Source organism: Trichosporon asahii (assembly GCF_000293215.1).
Source record: "Trichosporon asahii var. asahii CBS 2479 unplaced genomic scaffold scaffold00075, whole genome shotgun sequence".
NCBI classification, from domain to species: domain Eukaryota; kingdom Fungi; phylum Basidiomycota; class Tremellomycetes; order Trichosporonales; family Trichosporonaceae; genus Trichosporon; species Trichosporon asahii.
In genome coordinates this window covers 1,291,349-1,311,044 of record NW_014040850.1, presented here as the reverse complement: position 1 = coordinate 1,311,044, position 19,696 = coordinate 1,291,349, and the positions used below count along the sequence as shown (strand labels likewise).

Here is a 19,696-nt window from a genome sequence, read left to right as displayed (position 1 = left end):
AAGGGTAAGGGGAGCTGTGTTGGGAGAAGGTGTGTGTGTGAGCGTCAAGAGACGAGGCGGGGGTGCGGATCTCTTCTCAGACTGATCAGCACATTTAGATCAAGAGTGGAGGGGTTGAGCACACTTTTTCGCTGAGCGTGCGTGCGTGCTTGCAGAGCCGAGCCAGTCGTGTCGGGGATGAGGGGTCGGAGGATGAAGGAGACGTTGCGCCTCTGTGATGGGTGAGTGGGGTCGGGGTGGTCGGGAGGAAGGAGGAGGCTGAGGTGAGCGAGATGGAGACGAGGTATAGAGAGAGACACTCGGAAAGATATGAGACCTGGCGGACGGCGGTGGGGTTGCGGTGGTGGTGGAACGCTGGGTGCTGGGTGGTGGCTATTCGGTGTACGGCGAGCAAAGTGAGGCCCAGGATTACCCAGGACTTGGCCCAGGATATGCCCAGGAGTACTACAGGAGTGAGTGTCTGGTAACAGGCAGCAGCAGATTGCTTAGGTGCTTAGCCCAGGTTGAAGATTGGTTGAAGGCTGAGGTCCGAGGGCGAGGGACGGCGAGAAGGCCTTGGCTGGCCTGGCTGGGGGCTCTCAGGACTCGAGGGACGTTCTGCACGCAGGATTACGGCCAAAGGGTCTTAAGGGTCCGGAGGCGTGCGTGCGGGTGTTGCTCGACCTGACAGGCATCAGACCCGAGACCCGGCAGCGGCCCAGGGACGACACGGCTGCTTGTTAAGTTTAAGGGATTATCGCTGGTGTGCTGGTGTGAGCACCGTCTGAGAGCGAGCAGGCAACCGGGCAACCGGTCTCACGGCTGGGCCTGACCGTATGCCGTGTGTGCCATACTGTACCAACCATCGCCGACAGCGCATCGCATCTTGCCTCTGTGCCAGCTGTGCTCTAGCTCTCTGGCTAGCTGGCTCGAGATAGAATCCCAGGCACCCAGCAGAGAACCCAGGATGTAGGAAGGACATGGCAGCCTTAGTTTGCAGCCAAGCCACAGCCAAGCAGCAGGGAGCCAGCTTAGCCAGCAGGGGAGGGGGTGCTGAGACGCCAAAAAATGCGCTGCAGGGGCAAGGCATCCAGGGTTCAGATCCTCGCGATTCAGGCTCCCTCAGGGTCCGTGTCATTTCGACAGCGACACTTGTCCTTGACTTTGTCCCAAGCCACCATAAATTTCAGACCGTCCACCATCAATGAAACGAACCACACGCTGCTGCCTTTCAGTTGTCAGCCTGCAGGTTGCGTTGTTTGTATGCTGAGAGTTGTTTGGGACACATTCTGATCGCAGCGGTTTCTCATGCAATGGCGGCGGCGTGTGGGAAAGCAGTAAACATACAAACAATGCCCAAAACGACGCTAGTCCGAGACAGCCACCAGCTGTAGTCCAGCTGGTGCAGGCGGGGTCTGGCTGGCCTGGCTGGTCTGGAGTGCCTGCGGATTGCGGCGGCGTTCCAGTCCGTGCTCCGGATTCCAGCTCTTATCACAAGTGACTTATCGGCAGCTGTTCGTCCTGTCTGGTGTGCTACCTAAGTAATGTCAGTCATGCGCAGTCGATAGTGCGTCGTATCAGCTGGGCTACAGGGCTGGTTGGGAGCATGGGAGCAAAGGAAAGATCAAGAAAAGAACACACCCCTCAGGGGCGCAGAAACGCAACGCGTCGTTTTTTGCTGTGCACAGTGCGATAGTGCGCGCCCCTCCAAGATCCCACACTTGCTGATCCCATCCTTTACAAGTCACACGCGTGTGTCGGGTTATCCAAACAGCGCTGAGCACGCGAACAGCTTGCCGCCACCCGCAGCTAAGCCAGTCATGCCAGTCACAAGCTGTTGACAGTTGGGTGCAGGCGGGGCGGAGTGTAGAGTGCGCGCGCGCGCTCGCTCTTCGCTGCAATTCATCGGAGGCGGCCAGGCGGCGGCTTGGCGCAAACGATGAGTGCCACTGGATGTACGGTGGAAGCTGAAGAAGCGTCGGAAGGTTCTCAGCAGTGCAAACCTACTTAGGCGCCGGCAGCGCCTAACGTCAAGTCTGTCGCTTGTCAATTACTGAGGCTGTTAAGGCTGCCGCACAGCCTGTGCATGCCAGCAGTCCGCACAGCAGTTCCAGCATGCATACACACTTACGCACGGCATAGAGTAGAGTGAGGCACGCACCGTGCCCGATCGGTGCCGGTTGTCCCGTGAGTTTCAAGAGCCCCTTGCTCTGGCCACTCTGTTCCCGCCAGCGTTTACTGGGTCTGACACGACACCATTACTCGTTACATGACACGCTTGCTCGCATCTGACTGACATTAGTCTTCACGATATGCAGGAGCGGGAATGGCGTTGAATGCACTGCACATCAGACGCGTCAGAGGCGGCGGCTAGGCGGACTCGCACCTGTTTGCCCTATCAATTCCAGTGTTCCCAAGTGTGCTTACTGACGCGGCGAGAGGCAGGGTGTGTTGCTCGCGTCACTCTGCCATCGGCGTGTCACTCGGCGGTTGCTCGCTGCTCGCCGTGTGCTGCGTGTGTGAGCAGTGAAAGCGGAGGACAAGGGACCGTAAATGGCCGCGCCAGGGCCCAAACCTCCAGGCGTCCAGGAGAGGGGAGAAGGCCCGGCGGCAAAGTGCGCCCCTTCGCAGACTTCCCCTGCCCCTGTTCCCTCAGGTGTGCACTTGTGTCCCTAGAGGGAAGACGAGCGCCCAGAATAATCATGCGAATAGCACAGGGAGGGGGGATCCGTGCAACGCTGCTGGGTAATGCACTCTCTGCGACTCGCTCGCTCGCGCTCGCTCGGGTTGCTCCCTGGGTAAAGACATACAGGACGTGCAGAGCGGTGCCAACAGCGCCGCATACCTATATCCAGGCATGCCCAGGCAGCTGCACTGCTTCCTGCCCGCTGCGGCGTGCACGCTCCTTAATGGCGCTCGTATGCATACCGGTTGAGTGCACGTGGCAGCTACTCGGAGTCAGTGCGGTCGTCGATGAAGCGGTGACGGGACCGGCGTCGGTCCCCGCTCGTCTTGGCGGAGGAGGGCGGAGCTCTCTCGTAGTCAAAGGTTTCTCCGTCGTCCTTGGCTCTGCATGTCGCTCCGCTCCAGCGGAACTCAGCGCGAGCATGCAGACCTCGCATCGCACGGACATTTCTACCAGCTGCCCACGCCCACTCCTCGCCGTCTGCGCCAGCTACGCCAGCTGAGCTGCCTGCCCCGCCACCCCTGAGTGGCGCCACGGCCCGAGCGTCACACCTGATAGCGATGCAGCACGCGTCGCTTGCTCGGCGTTTGGCGCTGCGCAGGTGGTAGTGAGCAGGTGTATGCCCGTTGGTCTATCGTCGAATCTCCGAGTGGCATGTCTGGTCGTCACCGCCGCTTCACTCGTGGCCGTCCCTTGTAATTGTCGTCTTCCTCTGTGGCGAGCGCAGTCACGGAGAAGAACCATTGCAAAGATGGCGCCGACGCTCTCAATGGCACACTGCTGTCCGCTGGGGATGCTGCTGTGTCGGTGGCACCGCCTGGCTGAGCACCGAGCATGGCGCACACTGCAGTGGCCAGCGGGTACAAGGCGGAGATGGAATGGATCTGCAATCGAGATCGCGACCTCTCTGCGTCAGATCCGAAACGCACCACCGAGACAAGCCGCTCTCCGGCATGCGCGTAGCGAGGAACCCGAACGTCCTCCGGCCGGAATGTCCACCCCGCTTGTCACTGCAACGGAGATCGCGATCTGGAATGCGATGCCAAATTGTCATCTTGCACCGCTGGCCGCTGGATAGCAAGTAGATTCTGCGGTGAACACCGCACACCGCTTAGCGCACAGCGCTGGACCCCGCCGCTCGCTGTACCTGTTCCTCGCGGGAAGGCGAGGAAGCACGCCGAATGCACAGAAACGTTGCCTCTGGCTCGAAACCTTATCGCGTATGCATATCGTACTGAATACGCTAGCTCGCAGCTTAAGAGTGCTGACGTGGGAAAACTTCCCACGTGGCTTAACGGAACCAAACATATCACGGGGAAGACCACAACAACACCGCGCCTGTTTTGTTGACATCACCAGGGCCGGGTTTGTTTGTGCTGAATCCTCGGAACGTCCACTAACCACAAGCAAGCGACACGACACGATGAGGATCGAGGAGCTCATCCTCGACGGTAAGCTAGCTTGTTCTGGTGAAGCTGACAGCAGGCTTCAAGTCGTACCCCGTGCGAACGACGATTTCAGGTGCACCAGACACCCCTTGTTTGTGCTAACGACAGGCTTCGATGAGTCGTTCAACGCCATTACGGGTCTGAACGGATCCGGCAAGTCGAACATTCTCGATGCGATCTGTTTCGTGCTCGGTATCACGAACATGCAGTCGGTGCGGGCGAACAACCTGATGGACCTCATCTACAAGCGTGGCCAGGCGGGCGTCACCAAGGCCTCGGTCACGATCGTGTTCAACAACCAGGACCGCTCCAAGTCGCCCGTCGGATTCGAGAACACGCCCCAGATTACGGTTACGCGCCAGATTGCCGTCGGAAACGTGTCCAAGTACCTCCTGAACGGACACAAGAGCACGCTGCAGACGATCCAGAACCTCTTCCAGTCGGTCCAGCTCAACATCAATAACCCCAACTTCCTCATCATGCAGGGCAAGATCACCAAGGTGCTCAACATGAAGCCGGCCGAGATTCTCGGCATGGTCGAGGAAGCCGCCGGAACGCGCATGTTTGAGGAGCGCAAGGAGAAGGCCGTCAAGACGATGGCGAAGAAGGACAAGAAGGTCGAAGAAATCGAAAGTTTGCTCCGCGAGGAGATCGATCCGAAACTCGAGAAGCTGCGCGCCGAGAAGCGCTCCTACCTCGAGTACCAGAAGGCGACGACCGAGCTTGAGCGTCTGACTCGTCTCGTCAAGGCATACGAGTGGCAGGTCGTTGTCGACCGACTTGAGAAGAGCGGCGAGATCATTGCGCAGAAGAAGGCCGAGATCAACCGCGTCAAGGAGGACGTCGAGCGAGGCGGCAAGGAGTGCAAGGACATGGAGAAGGAGCGCGAGGAGATCGAGGCCAGACGCACCAAGGAGATGGCCAAGGGCGGCAAGATGCAGGCCCTGACCGACGCCTTCAACGAGCTCGAGCGCGAGCTCGTCAAGGTCAAGGCTCAGCTCGAGCTGCACGAGAGCACCGTCTCGGAGGACACGAAGCGTGTCGAGACGGCCAAGAAGGCCATCAAGGATGTAAGTTGTCCTTGCAGAATCGGAAACTGACCCCAGGCTGAGGACGCTCTCGGAAAGAAGAGGCAGTCCGCCGAGGACGAAGCCGCCTCGTTTGCTGAGCTGAAGGAGGCGTACGACGCTGGCGCCGCCGAGCTTGCCAAGACCGAAGAGCTGCTCCAGACGCTGCTGACGGGTCTCTCGTCGAACAACGAGGAGGAAGCCGGTGGCTACATGGGACAGCTCGCCGAGGCCAAGGCTCGTCTCGCCGCTGCCGGCACGGAGGCTGAGCAGGCCAAGGTCAAGATTGGCCACGCCGAGCGCGAGATCAAGGAGGAGGAGCCCCGCGCAAAGAAGGCGGAGAAGGAAGGCGAGGGTCTCCTGAAGGAGCTCGCGGCGAAGCGCGCCGAGGCTGAAAAGCTGCAGGCACGCGTCGAGTCGGCTGGATGGGACGACGAAAAGGAGCGCGAGCTGCTGGAGCGCCAGGCCGAGGCGGGACAAAAGGTCTCGGAGCTCAGCGAGAAGCGCGACGCCATCAAGTCGCGCCTCGCTGCCATTGACTTTTCCTACTCGGACCCGTACGCCGGTTTTGACCGCTCGCAGGTCAAGGGTCTCGTCGCGACCCTCGTCGACCTCGACCAGTCCAACTTTGCCGCCTCGACCGCGCTCGAGATCTGCGCCGGCGGCAAGCTCTACAATGTCGTCGTCGAGGACGAAAAGGTCGGCTCGGCGCTGCTGAACCAAGGCAAGCTCCGCAAGCGCGTCACGATTATTCCCCTCAACAAGATCAACGCATTCCGCATGAGCGCTGAGAAGATTGCCGCCGCCAACAAGGTCGCCCCCGGTAAGGTCAACCTGGCTCTGGATCTCGTCGGCTATGATGACGAGGTTTCTGCTGCCATGTCGTACGTCTTTGGCGACGTTTTCATCGCCAAGGACAAGGAAGCTGCGCAGGCCGTCACATTCAACCGCAACATTGGCGTGCGCTCTGTCACCCTCCAGGGCGACGTGTACGACCCGTCCGGCACGCTTTCGGGCGGTGCCGCGCCGTCCTCTTCGGGCCTCCTCGTCAAAGTGCAGGAGCTGCGCGCGATTGAGCGCAAGATGACCGAGTACAAGAAGGTTCTTGCTGATGCGTCCCAAGAACTCGCAAGCGCCAAGCAGCAGATCGACCAGTGGCGCAAGGACAAGCGCCAGCTCGACCTGTGCGCGCACGAGGTCAAGCTGCTCGAGTACCAGGTCAGCGGTTCGAACGCAACCAAGATTATCGCCGAGGTCGAGGCGGCCCGCAAGACGCTCGCCGAGCTCAAGGCTGTGGTCGAGTCCGCCAAGGCGAAGAAGAAGGAGGCCGAGGCCGAGTGCAAGCGCCTCGAGCAGGACATGGCCGACTTTAGCAACAATAAAGACTCCAAGCTGAAGGAGATCAAGGCGTACATTGCCGCGCGCAAGAAGGCGCTTGGCAAGAAGACGGCCGACGTCAAGAGCCGCCAGAAGGAGGTCCAGACGGCCGAACTTGAAGTGCAGCAGCTCGAGGGCGACGTCGAGGCGGCCAAGGAGGAGCTTGTCGAGGCACGAGGAGGCGCTGAAGAAGAGCCAGGCCGAGCTGCAAAAGCTCCACTCCCGCGTCGCCAAGCACCAGGCCGACTACAAGGCAATGGAGGACAAGCTGCGTGCCGAACGTGCCGTGCTCGTCGCCTTTGACAATGAGCTCGCCGACCTCGAACGCGACCTCAAGGCGAAGAAGCAGGAGATTGTCGACAGCGAGCTCGCGCTGAAGAAGCTGGAGCACGACCTCGGCGTCATCACCAAGGAGCGCAGTGCGTCCGAGTCGGCCAAGGACAACCTCGAGAAGCAGTTTACCTGGATTCTCGAGGAGAAGCAGTTCTTTGGTCAGCGCGGCACGCCGTACGACTTCCACGGCGTCAACCTCTCGCAGGCGCGTGAGCAGTGCCGCGAGCTCGAGGCGCAGCACAAGGGCATGGGCCGCAAGATCAACACCAAGGTCATGAACATGATTGACAGCGTCGAGAAGAAGGAGGCGGCGCTGCAAAAGATGATGGCGACGGTTCTGAAGGACAAGGCCAAGATTGAGGCGACCATCACCGAGCTGGACCGGTACAAGCGCGACGCTCTGCTCAAGACGTGGGAGAAGGTGAATGGCGACTTTGGCCTGATCTTTAAGGAGCTGCTGCCGGGCAACTTTGCCAAGCTACAGCCGCCCGAGGGCCAGGACCTGACAGAAGGACTCGAGGTCAAGGTCCGCCTTGGCAGCGTGTGGAAGCAGTCCCTCACAGAGCTGTCGGGCGGGCAGCGCTCCCTCATCGCGCTCTCGCTCATCATGTCGCTGCTCCAGTTCAAGCCTGCACCGATGTACATTCTCGACGAGATTGACGCCGCCCTCGACCTCCAGCACACGCAGCACATCGGCCAGCTGTTCCGCAACCGCTTCAAGGGGTCCCAGTTCATCGTTGTGTCCCTGAAAGAGGGCCTGTTCACCAACGCCAATGTGCTCTTCAAGGCGCGCTTCCGAGACGGCACGTCGATTGTCGAGCGCACTGCGACGCGGAGTGCGAGTGTCGCGCCGGAGAAGCGCGCGCTGGGTAACAGCGGGGGGAGTGCGCGGACGGTTAGTGTGCGATAGCGAGCGAAGCGAGCGCAGCGAGCGTGCGAGTGCGTGAGCGCGTGAGCGCGTGAGCGCGTGAGTACGGCTGTGCGTAGTGAGGGCACTCCGGTGTCAGCCTGTCTTGGGTTGTTAGATCTGTAGATGTTGTACGATATGCAAGGGACTGGGCTAGACGTGCATACGGGGCTACATAAGAGCTGGCGTTAGCTCACGAGGTGCTGGATAGCTGGAAACTCACGCCTGGCGGTCAGCTGGAAGAGCAGATGGAGCGAAAGCTGGGTGGGAGACTCACAAAATCCCGTATAACAAGTCTGCGACACGCTTAATGTACGTTGGAAAGGAGCCATGCACAGCTCTCGTTCTGTGGGAGGCTGGAATCAGCTTTCATACGTGAGAAACTGGAAGCTGGGGTCTACTCACGACTGGGGTCAGCTCGAAGAGAAGAGGATCTCAAGCTGCCGGGAGTGTACGTGACGCACACGCGAATGGCTGTGGTTAGCTAGAGCCGGGGCAGAACGAAAGCTAAAGACACACTCACGTCTGGGGGTCAGCTTGACAGTACATAGGGCAGCTGAGACAGAGGGTACTCACAGCTTCTGTACAGTATGGGGATATGCCTGGGACGGAGTTAACGATTCCGCTCCATAATAAACTCACTGGAAACGGCTGGGGTTAGCTGCACCGTTGTGTCATAGCAGCTGCACATGCACTCACGTCTGGGTGTCAGCTCACCATACGGAACAAGAGAGCTGGGGCGTGAAATACTCAACTCATGCTTGTGGCGGAGCGCGTCCTGTGGCGGAGTTAACGATGGGGTGCAGCTTCAACTCACCGGAAGCGACTGAGGTTAGCTTGATGACCCCAGTTTCATAGCTAGTGCTTACTCACGTCTGGTAGTCAGCTCGCGGAACACAGTATAACAGCTAGGACAAAGATACTCACCCCCTTATCGGTGGCACAGCTCGTCCTGAGGCGGAGCTAACCATTGCGCATGCCTGTCAACTCACCGTAGGTGACTGGGGTTAGCTGGACTATCCGGGTCTAGTAGCTATTGTAGAGCTTAATCACCGCTGGGAGTCAGCTTTCGGTCCAGGGGAAGAGAGCTGGGACGGAGGATACGTGCAGATTGTGCGTAGCGCAGCTCGTGCTGAGGCGGAGATGGTACCTGCGCATTGTGCAAAACTCACTGGAAGCAACTGAGGTTAGCTGGATAACCCGGGCCTGGTAGCTACTGTAGAGCTCACTCACGGCTGGGAATCAGCTGAACTCCTTGATCAGATAAGCTTAGTGGAGGAATGACTCACGATGTGATGTGACTTGGTAACTGTCCCATGGCTGTGATCAGCTATCATCACCTAAACATACAAGCTGATGTGCACTCACGTCTGCTGTGAGCTGACGATATCTGTGGGTAGCTGCACAGGAGACGGGCTCCTCAAATGATGGAAACTCATGACTTGCCACTGTGTTGGCTGCGTTTGGCTGGAGTCAGCTATTCAAACCGATCGTAGAGCTGGACAATACACACGCCTGGCAGTCAGCTGGTGTCTCATCATGCCTTAGCTGCGCAAGCCCCACTCACGATGGGGAGTAGTACCAAGTGGGATACCATCCTTCACGGCAATCCCGGGGCGACTGACAACTCATGACCAAGGGACTGCGATCAGCTTACGCCACCGAGGTAATCCTAGCTGGGAACCACTCACGTATGGCTCTAAACTCACCGTCTGAAACCAGCAGCCGCACGGAGGGAATCAATCCGACTTGCAGCAGGATGCGATCAGCTGACGTAACATAAAGGAAAAGCTGCGAACAACTCACGATTTGACCGTCTGCCGCTGTGCGAACCCTCAGCTGGGAGATTTCTCCACGAGAAGAGCAACCTGAGGAGAGTTAATCTTTCGCTGCCTTTTACCTCACGACCCGGCTGAGATCTGTCATCAGCTTCCGCCCTGCCTGCGAACGCTTCGGTAGCTGGGCGGCCGACTCAAGTGTCCTGGGATGCCGGCTAAACCCATCCTCAAATCACTGAGATAGTGACTTGGGTGCCCACATGTATCGCCAGCGTCTAAACTCCTAAAGCGCTCTGAGCATAACTATTAAGACAATAGGGGAGAGTACTCACCAGACCCTTGAAGGAAGGTCGCAATCTGGGACAGAGTTGGCTGACGTACGCTTGTGGGCAACTCACAGTGCGGCAGTTGGCTGAGGCGGCTCCATATCAACGATTGAAGAGACATTCTGAAGACTTACGCGATGAGAGTTGAGGCAGGGCTGAGATAGAGTTAGATGATGTTCGCGCATGGGCAGCTCACTGTCTCGCCGGAGGTTGGCAGGGGCACGATATGGCCCAGTGGGTTTCGATAGCTCGCGCCACTCCCCAGAAATTTGAGTTGGTGGACAGGTTTCCCAAGCTCATGCGCTGAGGGCGGCACCGGAGTCAGACTGAGGTAGTTTGCCAGTTGAACTAAAGTGCTTGAGTCTGGGATGCGCCTGAAGGTTGACCCAGGATGTGTACTGGCCTCAGACGTTGCAACCAGGTCGAAGCGTTGCTAAAGTTCATGTGGCGCACAGGCGAGTTATTCGAATTTTCGACACTTGACAGGGGGCGATTTGGGTGGGTTGAGGAGATAACTGAAGGTACCTTCGCGATTGATGCCAACATGCATTTCATGTTCGAGGCCTGATGTCAGATGGTACGACTTGCCCTCCAAACCCACGTCACCGTGCAATGCCTAGCGTGTGTAGTCCTCATCTGATTGTCAGTTGATACCAGATAGGCGAAAAACTGACAAGTAGTATGCTATTAGACAACGTAGTCTGTTGCTCGCGCATCTTGCTTGGCTGCAGCCTGACCGTCAGTTCTTCCAGATCGGTAGGAAAACTCACGCGTGCGTAGCCGAACTCAGGAAGGTTGGATGGCTGGATGTCGCTCGTTCCCGATCTAAATGTAGGCCTAAGCGAAGCGGCTTTGAACGCCTACCTCCCTCACGCACAGACAATTCTGAATCTCGAACCCAGCTGAGTCAGATTAGACAGCTTAGCCTGACTTTGCTTCGATGGCGAAGCTGCCTCGCCAGCTGTTGCGTCGGTGAGACGACACGTACGGTTCTCCCCGTTACCGGTTGTACCGCTAGAATGTCTCCGATGTCTGTTGTGTCAGCTAGAGGACGCTCCATGCAGCTCAGCACCCACAAAATTTGCCGCACATCTTCGAGCTCGTCATCAGCTTTGACCTCTCTTAACCCCGCACTGACGTTTCGCGCGTCAGTGACCGGGTGGATGGCAGCTTCACCATCGATGTTTACGCCCACAGAGAGTGAGCTCGCAATGAATGACGGCTGCCTACGGCATTCCCCGATCGCCAAGTAGCAGACTGAAAGGTAAGCTCACTATGTCGCAGGTGCCAGCTACCCACGACTAACAGTCACCTGATCAACATGCAAGCCCAAGCAGCCGGAAGTTGTCTCGCACCTCACTGAGGAGCGTCGCAGCTCGAGGACAGGCAGGCTGTTTGGTCAGCTAACCCCAACCCGCGACACAGCTCTCATCTCAGTTTCTGCTTGTTGCAGCACGGGATTGAGAGTGCAGTCAGGCAAGTCAACTGTCGCGTCAGCTTCCAACAAGACGTACGTAGCTCACCCCAGCGTAGTCTCTGTGAGACGGTGCGCGCATCTCTCATACTGGACACTAGCTGACTATCCGAGCTTTCCAGCAATGTACTTGCGCTTTGGGTCTTTTTTCCAGCGGCATCCTGATCCTTCAGCTTGATACGGCTTCCCTAGCTCACCTTCGATGTCAGAGTTGCTGATGCCTTGCAACCTGTGCTCTGATGAAGGCGGACTTGCTATGCTGTCAGTTCACCAAGTCTCGGTGAAGCTCACGGAAAGTTTCGCCCAGTGATGCTGTCTACGGATCAAGTTGAAGACGTTTGACGCTGTCGTCAGCTGATGTAAACCGCAAGCAAAGCTTGTGTACGACATCGACGCCAATGTGCACTTACAGCCTGTAGGTCAGCTCGAAGTCTTTGGTCCAGCCAGGTACTTTTTCGTCCCGCCGGCTGGTCGGTAGGCTGCCGGACAACAGTGGAGGAGCTCACCCCAAAGCATTGGTCTGTAACGCAGGCTGGTCGCTTAGCTGCCACTGTAGGAACAGCTTACGCCTTTGTGCCTCAAGCAAAGTGGCCGCTGGAAGGGGTTGCGTCTATGTGACCGACTGTCATCAGCTGAACTTCGCCTGCGTTTCAGCATGGTCTTGCACTCACGAGATTAAGGACCTTCCAGACGGACTGACTTTCAGCTGACACCATGAGGAAGACCCAGCTACTTACCGAACTCCAGGCAGACAAGGAACGGACTGGATGTCAGCTAAGCCACAGAGATATTCGAGCTGCTCACTTCAGCCTTCAAAAAGCAGGGACCGGAGTGAGCTGAATGTAAGCTGACTATAACTCACACTCGCGGAACGGTCGGCGCTGGATGTCAACTCATTGGATTTCCACACCAGCTGACTCACACATGGGCAAAGACAGCGAGTTGTGGGTCAGCTGCATGTCAGCTTTTGCGGTGCAACCATAGCTGCACACCGAAAATTGGCATTGAAAGAACTTGGGCAAGCGGATCTTCAGATAACTTTGCGCGATCGCTGAGCTACGCACATCACCATTGCCAGGCATTTCGTGAACTGTAGGTGAGCTCACCAATGCCGGATGGCCGGCTGCTAACCTCTCCTGCTGGATCCGTTGTGATGGGTGTCGGCTGGATGTTAGCTGCACAGCAAAGGTTGTTGTTCTAGCTGCCTGTTTTATACCTTATACCTCCAACAACGCTGCATGGTCTAGCTGGTCATCAGCTTCCAAACGCTGCTGCTTAGCTGCCACGCTTACCCCAAGGTTCCAAAGGACCTGGATGCCAGTCTTCGTCTTGCACCGTAACGAACGACTTACTGCATTAGCTTCAGTGTTCGGGTGTGGGACGATGACTGGGTTTAGCTAACGATGAGACAAGTTCCAGCTACGCACATCGGGCTTTAGGAGCCACGGGCACACTGAGCGGCACAGCTGGAAGTTCACATTGCTAGCTTTGCATAATAGGTTGGACCTGGTGTTGCGTTGCCAGTAGGTAGACCCGTTGCGGTGAAAGGGGGCGGAATGGCAATCTGGTCTGTCAGCTGAAGTATCAAATGTACGTAGCTCACTTCTCCGGTCAGGCGAAGGGCGAAGCGACTTCGGCCTCTGAGGACGCGGATCAACGTCTGGACATGAGCGCGGGCAAGCATGAAGGGGGAGCGGCAGAACCGATTCGTCAAACTAGGACCAACGCTTGCCTTTGCATGTCGTGAGTTTCCAGCGCGGCTCAGCGGCATCAGATGCTGATCGGAGGGCGCAGGCCTCGCCTATGTTGTTAGGCGTGGTGAAGGAAGTGGAGGTGTGCTCCAAGACATCGTGCTGATCTCTGCCACCACCTGACAACATTCCAACACTCTTTCCAACGGCCCCGTTCAGCACAAGCACTCATGGTCATCTGATGCACGAAGCCGTCTACCGCCGACCAGTCGTTGTGCCACAATCCTCACGAGTGGTCATGACCAGCATCAGTAATCCGTACCCGGGAAGTGGTGTTGGTCATGTTTCGGTCATTTCGAGATTATTTCGCCCGCCTGATGTCCAGTGCCCGAGTCAGAAAGGACCAACCTCCACTATCAACTTTGGACATTGGGACCAGTTTTGGAGATCAGTTTTGGAGATGGACGCCGACACGCTCGTCCGTTCCTGGTGGTCGCCGCCGCCGCCGCACCGGCGGGAGACGCCTTGATCCGCAGCCTCCAGCCCTTCGTGATCGCGCGATCGTCGGTCGTCTCGGTCGAATACTGAAGTGGAGGTTCCTGGCCGCCCTGGGTGGGTCCCCCACCTCCACCTCACCCAGCTCACCCTGCACGGTCCGGTCGGGATGTCGGTACGTCGGCTGGAACACTCAGGCTGATGCGGCTATTGGGCTCAAGTTAAGGCACGGGTGGAGGCCGCAATTCACGCCGTGTTGAGCCGGGCCATCCGGGCGTGTTGCCGACGGTAGATAGCCGTGATTGCCCATCGCCTGGTGGGCTGGTCCATAGGAGCATGTGGGCGGGGGTCCGCGGGACCTCCAGAGCTTCCAGCTGGATATAAGCGACTCTCGTGCATCCGCTCATCCCCCAACACCCACAGCAACCATGATCGACCACAGCAAGTATCACCCCGCGTATGACCCGCGCTTCATGCACTTCCCCTCGCGCCGCTCGACCGTCTTCTCGACGAAGGGCATGGTCGCGTGCTCCCAGCCGCTCGGTAAGCTCACATGATATATAATCGCTAACCCGCCAGCCGCCCAGGCCGGCCTCGAGATCCTGAACAAGGGCGGTAACGCCGCCGACGCTGCTGTCGCGGTCGCTGCAGCGCTTAACGTCACCGAGCCGACGTGCACCGGTATCGGAGGCGACATCTTCTGTCTCTTCTACGACGCCAAGACGAAGCAGGTGTCCGGCATCAACGGCTCTGGCCGTTCGCCTGCCGCGCTCACCCTCGAGCACCTCCGCAAGCAGGGCATCACGGGCAACACGATCCCCCTGAACAACATGAACTCGGTCACTTGCCCCGGCGCTGCGGCTGGATGGTGGAAGACAATTGAGGAATTCGGATCTGGACGCCTCAAGATGCCTGAGATCCTTGCGCCCGCTATCCGTATGGCGAAGGAGGGCGTGCCCGAGCACGAGATCAACGCCAACGCTTGGGAGCACCAGGAGCAGCTGCTCAAGGATGCGTCGCCGAACTGGAAGGAGTGAGTGCCGAGGCCGAGGCGGAGCCTTGCGCATCCGCGGCGGACGCAAGTGAGAACCCGCACTGACAACAGAATGATGATGCCCAACGGACACGCCCCCCTCCCGTCCAACATCATGGTGCACCCCGAGCTGGCCGAGACCTTCGAGGCCGTCGCCAAGGGTCCGGAGCACTTCTACGAGGGCCGTATTGCCGATGCAATCGTCGAGCTCGTCCAGTCCGGTGGCGGCGTCATGACGCAGGAAGACCTGAAGAACACGCGTGCTAACCGCACCGACCCGATCTCCTACACCTTCCACGCAACTAAGGAGGACCCGGGAATCACGCTCAAGTGAGTCTAGGGTGCAGAAGAGTGGCGCTGACGTAAGTGAGCACGCCCCGAATGGCCAGGGTCTCGTCGCCCTCATCGCGCTCGGCATCATCGAGGAGATTGAGAAGCTGCACGGCTTCCAGGTCCTCGAGCTTGAGCACAACTCGCCGGAATACCTGCACATTCTTATTGAGGCGCTCCGCCTCGCTTTCGCCGATGCGCAGCACTATGTTGCCGATCCCGACCACTACAAGACTCCGGTGGAGGAGCTTCTCTCCGAGCCGTACCTTCGCTCCCGCGCCAAGCTCTTCGACCCGACCAAGGCGACAAACCCTGTCAACGGAGACCCCTTCGCGTGCACTGATACTGTGTACTTTACCACATCGGACAGCGAAGGTAACGCGTGTTCCTTCATCGCCTCGAATTATGCTGGTTTCGGCACCGGAGCGATTCCGAAGGGTTGCGGCTTCACTCTGCAGAACCGTGGAGCCGGTTTCCGCCTCGAAGAAGGCCATTTTAACTGCGTAGCTCCGCATAAGAAGCCCTTTCATACCATCATACCGGCCCTCGTCACATCAGGCGACGAGCTCGTGATGTCGTTCGGAGTCATGGGTGGTTACATGCAGCCACAAGGTCACGTGCAGGTGTTGCTGAACACTCTGCGCGGATTCTCGCCTCAGGCGTCCCTGGATGCGCCCCGCTTCTGCATCAGTGCGGGCCTGCCCGACGCGGGCACGAAGAACGCCAAGGACGCGGGCAACTTCAACGCCGAGATCTGGTTCGAGGAGGGCATCGCGCCGGAAACGGTCGAGAAGCTGCGCCAGATGGGACACCGCTGCGAGGTCGCTGACCACTTCAAGCGCGCCATTCTGGGCCGCGGGCAGATGATTCGCAAGGTCACTGATCCCTCGGGACGCATTGTTTGGGCCGGAGGCAGCGACCCGCGCGCGGACGGGTGTGCGGCTGGCCAGATCTAGTGGCGCGCGAATTGGTAGAAATGGGTCTTAATGCAGTTTCGTTGTAATGGTCACTGAGGCTCGGGATCTGACTTGCTGCACACGTTACTGACTGCTTATGAGTATGCTGAGTGCAGGTTGCGCGCATGCATAGCCGTAGTATGCAGAGCTCATGCGCGAAGGGAAGACCATGGTGGATGCCACATTGCCACAGAGGGGCGCACGGGCGATCACGTCCTGAGACATCCACACACGCGCTAGCTGCGCTAAGGAGGTCTGCCACGATCTCGTATGCTCATACGATGAGACTGCGATCCCGGAGGCGATTTGTGCATGCATGTGGGAGTAGGAGACACCCAGAACGGCGCACTGGTCGGCAGCGGGAGCGTGGGGCGTGGGTAAACGTTGTCAAAGACTGAACGGAGAGTACTGCTGCGGATCCGCGTACGCGGTGATGAGTTGGCACGATAGCGAGATGGCAGTGACGATCAGAGGGCGAAGCTCAGCCTGCCTGGTCATTCGTCACTGGAGGAGCTGAGTGGCAGCGCATTTGTTTATGCAGACGGGCTCGCACATCGTTTGGACGCACGCATGCATTGCATCGTAAATTTCGGCGATAACAATTTTCCCTCCCCGAAACTCCTTCAGGTGTTCCTTCCCATCACGTGACAAAACGGAAGCAAAACCATGTGGCGATGAAGCCTGCCAAATTCGCTCGTTCCAGGTTGGCAGGCAGTGGGCGCTGGGCGACGGCGGGTCTTGCGTTCCGTTCACATTCTCTCTTTCTCCTAACCTTCAACCTTCAATCATCGAAAATGGGCAGCAACAAGCCTCGTACGTGTCCCGGACGACTCTCTCGACGATGTGCTGACCGCGACAACAGGTGGAATCCAGGCCGCTCGTAAGCTTCGCACCTCGCGTCGCGAGAACCGTTGGGCCGACAAGGACTACAACAAGCGCGCCCTCGGCAAGTTCTACAAGACCTCGCCCACTGGTGGATCGTCCCACGCCAAGGGTATCGTTCTTGAGAAGGTGAGGACGACACGGATGTTGTGAATGGCACACGGAATGGAAACGGATCTGGCACGGCGGATATGGGATTTGGACGTGCGACGGGTCGGGCTTGAGGACTCGGAAGGCAGACATTCGGATGTTCGACAATCGCCTTGAAGATGGGGAACGGCTGCAGTTGGGGACTAGATGCGCTGGGATTGATCGACGTATTATCGACGAGAAGAGAAGAGAAGCGCTGCGAGGTTATGGAAAACGACGAAAATTCTGCGTTGTCGCCGCCCAGACGAAGGGTCGAAAAATCTGTCAACGCTATCGTCAACCTCGAAGTCTCGATGCTCTCAACCTCTGTTTCGCCTGTTCGCCGCACTCCGTCCCACCATCCTACGCCGTTCTATGCCATTCATCAACATCCATCAGCTTACTTCTCGAATCCTAAGCTAACAATCAGGTCGGTGTTGAGGCCAAGCAGCCCAACTCCGCTATTCGCAAGTGCGTTCGTGTCCAGCTCATCAAGAACGGCAAGAAGGTCACTGCCTTCGTCCCCAACGACGGTTGCCTGAACTTCACCGACGAGAACGACGAGGTCCTCATCTCCGGTTTCGGTCGTCGCGGAAAGGCCAAGGGTGACATTCCCGGTGTCCGCTTCAAGGTCGTCAAGGTCGCCGGTGTCGGTCTCCTCGCTCTCTGGAAGGAGAAGAAGTGAGTTACTCGCTGCTGTTATCATCGGAATCTGCGCTAACAAAACTCAGGGAGAAGCCCCGTTCGTAATCCATTCTTCACATTGGTGGGATGCACTGTATGATTGATACGGATACCGCAAGGCGCTGCAACACGACTCTCGATGTCAGCAGGATTGGGTTGAAGGACTGCGGGGACCGGTGGGCAAGAATGTTTGGATGTGCACAATGGAGGCTGTCAATGGGGAATGTCGGCGGATATCGGATCGGGACCGGCGAAGGCTATTAATTAAAGCTGCTTCTTGCCGGTCGTCTGAATTCCGTCACAGCGGATATGGGTCTGGGGGTTGGGTGCGGAGGCGTAGAGGGCTTGAAGCTGGTTCTGAGCGCACTTGTGGAGCACGCCTCATCACCAGACTGACGTTGCGAGTTGCTGACCTTGTCGTCGTCAGAGAGAGAGGGGCGGCGGTGTCCACCACTGATCAGGCACGCACTCACACCAGAATTTATGCCCACAGATGCAACCTTCTCCGGCATCAAGCTTTGCGGCCCGCATTGTCAACAGCGAGCGAACTCGACCTTGCAAACCCGAAAGCATCATCAGATCCTCGCAATGCACTGTGATGTGGCCAGTCGGGCGGCGTCACTCTCGAAGTCGAACAAGTTTTGGTGGTAGATCGACATGGGTTCCGCTCATCATCCACACCTGTATGTCATGCCTCACCTGCTGCCTTCGGGCCCGGTCTCGACTATCAGAGCACACCTACCACGTTGAGCCACGATACGGCCTCGTGCTGGTTTTCGGTCCGTCGCTGCCGCGGTCCAATGCCCTCGATGATCCCGGATCTCGGTACCGACTACCCCTGCCCGCGCTCAGCAGTCGATCACACCAATGAACTAGCAGTCACCGCTGTTGCTCGGTTCCGACGATGCGGTCCAAGCTCGTCGGCCATCCGAAAGGGGTGACTCCGTCTCCAGGTCACATGCTCCTCCGCTGGTCCGAGCGCTTGAAGGGCTGGTGGTTGACAAGGCCATTGCTGACACATGCTCCCGCTGTGGTCCGAGCGCGCTGAGCATGCCGATCAGCCTTTCAACGGATCAACGAACTCGTCCCAATCGCAGACCTAGATGGATTGTCGGAGCTGCGCGCTGCGCCGCCCAGACCGCCCGCCGCCTCTCCCCTGCGTTGCCCTAATGCTGCGGAAGCGCTGATCCCCGATCCGGCTTTTGGGTGCACCACATGCTGCCAGCTGATCAGAGGGCCGGGCACCGATGATCCGCCCAGGACTCGGCCAGGCAGGACAGTCCATGCAGTCCAGCAGCTAGCAGCTGTCTCCCCCAGTCGCTTCATCGGCGTCGCTAAGACCGTCTTGGCACGCTGAGCGGATCGGCTTCATCAGTAACCACGCATCGCTTCCCTCGGCACGGCGCAGGGTCTGCTGAGTGCTCCGCATGGAGCATACGGAGCATCGAGCCCGCCTCCGTTCCGTAGTCCGATTGATGGAGGTGCGTGCGGCGCGCTGTCTTGCCATCGCCGGATCACCGGTCGTTTGCCATGGCAAACACCGCATCACGAATACCCCTGTCGGATATGGGTCGACCTTGCCGATCTTGCGTGGCAAACTGCTGCAAGTGGCAATCGACAGCGAGGTTCTGGCAGCGCTGCTGAATGGCTCGAGCTCATGCTCGACAGTGGCGCGCAAAGCGACGAAAGTCAGCAAGCCACATCGAGCTGCACGCAACGGTGTCGCCTTGCAACAACTGATCGAGCTTCTCGACGTCAATTAATCGAGAATCACGGACACTGACCTCTCCATTGACTGACTCTGCTACCCTCCATCGAGAGCTCAGAGACAATTGCGTTGGTCTGTCGCCAAGCGACTCACCCATACAAGTCCTGGCGGGCAGGTGGCGCCACTCGCAACGCGCTACCCGACGTAGACGATCGCAGGCTCGTGCTGGTAGAGGCTTCGTCCATCCCTTGGAGCTGAGCAACGGCCTGCGATCGAGGTTGGAAGCTCGGCAGAACAGCCCAAGACCCGTCGAGCCCTGTTCTCGCCTTTTGCACGGTACATAAGCTGAGTTCCGGCATCGCAGTCTGGCATCCTCCAACCCTCCTCTCGCCTTCCCTCTACTACCTCTCTCT

The 19,696-nt window shown here is 58.3% G+C and overlaps 4 protein-coding genes across 4 annotated transcripts; 3 read left to right on the top strand and 1 right to left on the bottom strand.

Annotated features, from left to right (window-relative positions):
• Positions 1-4,088: 4,088 nt before the first annotated feature.
• Positions 4,089-8,108, top strand: A1Q1_06020 (uncharacterized protein; the record flags this gene model as incomplete). The annotated part of the gene is made up of 4 exons (XM_014321229.1): positions 4,089-5,183; positions 5,241-6,722; positions 6,772-7,774; positions 7,990-8,108. 4 exons carry the CDS (start codon positions 4,089-4,091, stop codon positions 8,106-8,108), a joined length of 3,699 nt encoding a protein of 1,232 aa, XP_014176704.1.
• A 2,253-nt stretch (positions 8,109-10,361) lies between these two features.
• On the bottom strand, positions 10,362-12,091 carry A1Q1_06019 (uncharacterized protein; the record flags this gene model as incomplete). The annotated part of the gene is made up of 10 exons (XM_014321228.1): positions 10,362-10,517; positions 10,576-10,726; positions 10,779-10,803; positions 10,890-10,924; positions 10,978-11,158; positions 11,425-11,563; positions 11,667-11,729; positions 11,786-11,895; positions 11,943-11,985; positions 12,047-12,091. The coding sequence occupies 10 exons, from the start codon at positions 12,089-12,091 to the stop codon at positions 10,362-10,364; spliced, it is 948 nt and encodes a 315-aa protein (XP_014176703.1).
• Positions 12,092-14,020: 1,929 nt separating this feature from the next.
• A1Q1_06018 (lincomycin-condensing protein lmbA) lies at positions 14,021-15,880 on the top strand (the record flags this gene model as incomplete). The annotated part of the gene is made up of 4 exons (XM_014321227.1): positions 14,021-14,104; positions 14,149-14,594; positions 14,667-14,924; positions 14,962-15,880. The coding sequence occupies 4 exons, from the start codon at positions 14,021-14,023 to the stop codon at positions 15,878-15,880; spliced, it is 1,707 nt and encodes a 568-aa protein (XP_014176702.1).
• Positions 15,881-16,674: 794 nt separating this feature from the next.
• Positions 16,675-17,641, top strand: A1Q1_06017 (40s ribosomal protein s23; the record flags this gene model as incomplete). The annotated part of the gene is made up of 4 exons (XM_014321226.1): positions 16,675-16,693; positions 16,743-16,891; positions 17,322-17,572; positions 17,623-17,641. 4 exons carry the CDS (start codon positions 16,675-16,677, stop codon positions 17,639-17,641), a joined length of 438 nt encoding a protein of 145 aa, XP_014176701.1.
• Between the last annotated feature and the right edge of the window lie 2,055 nt (positions 17,642-19,696).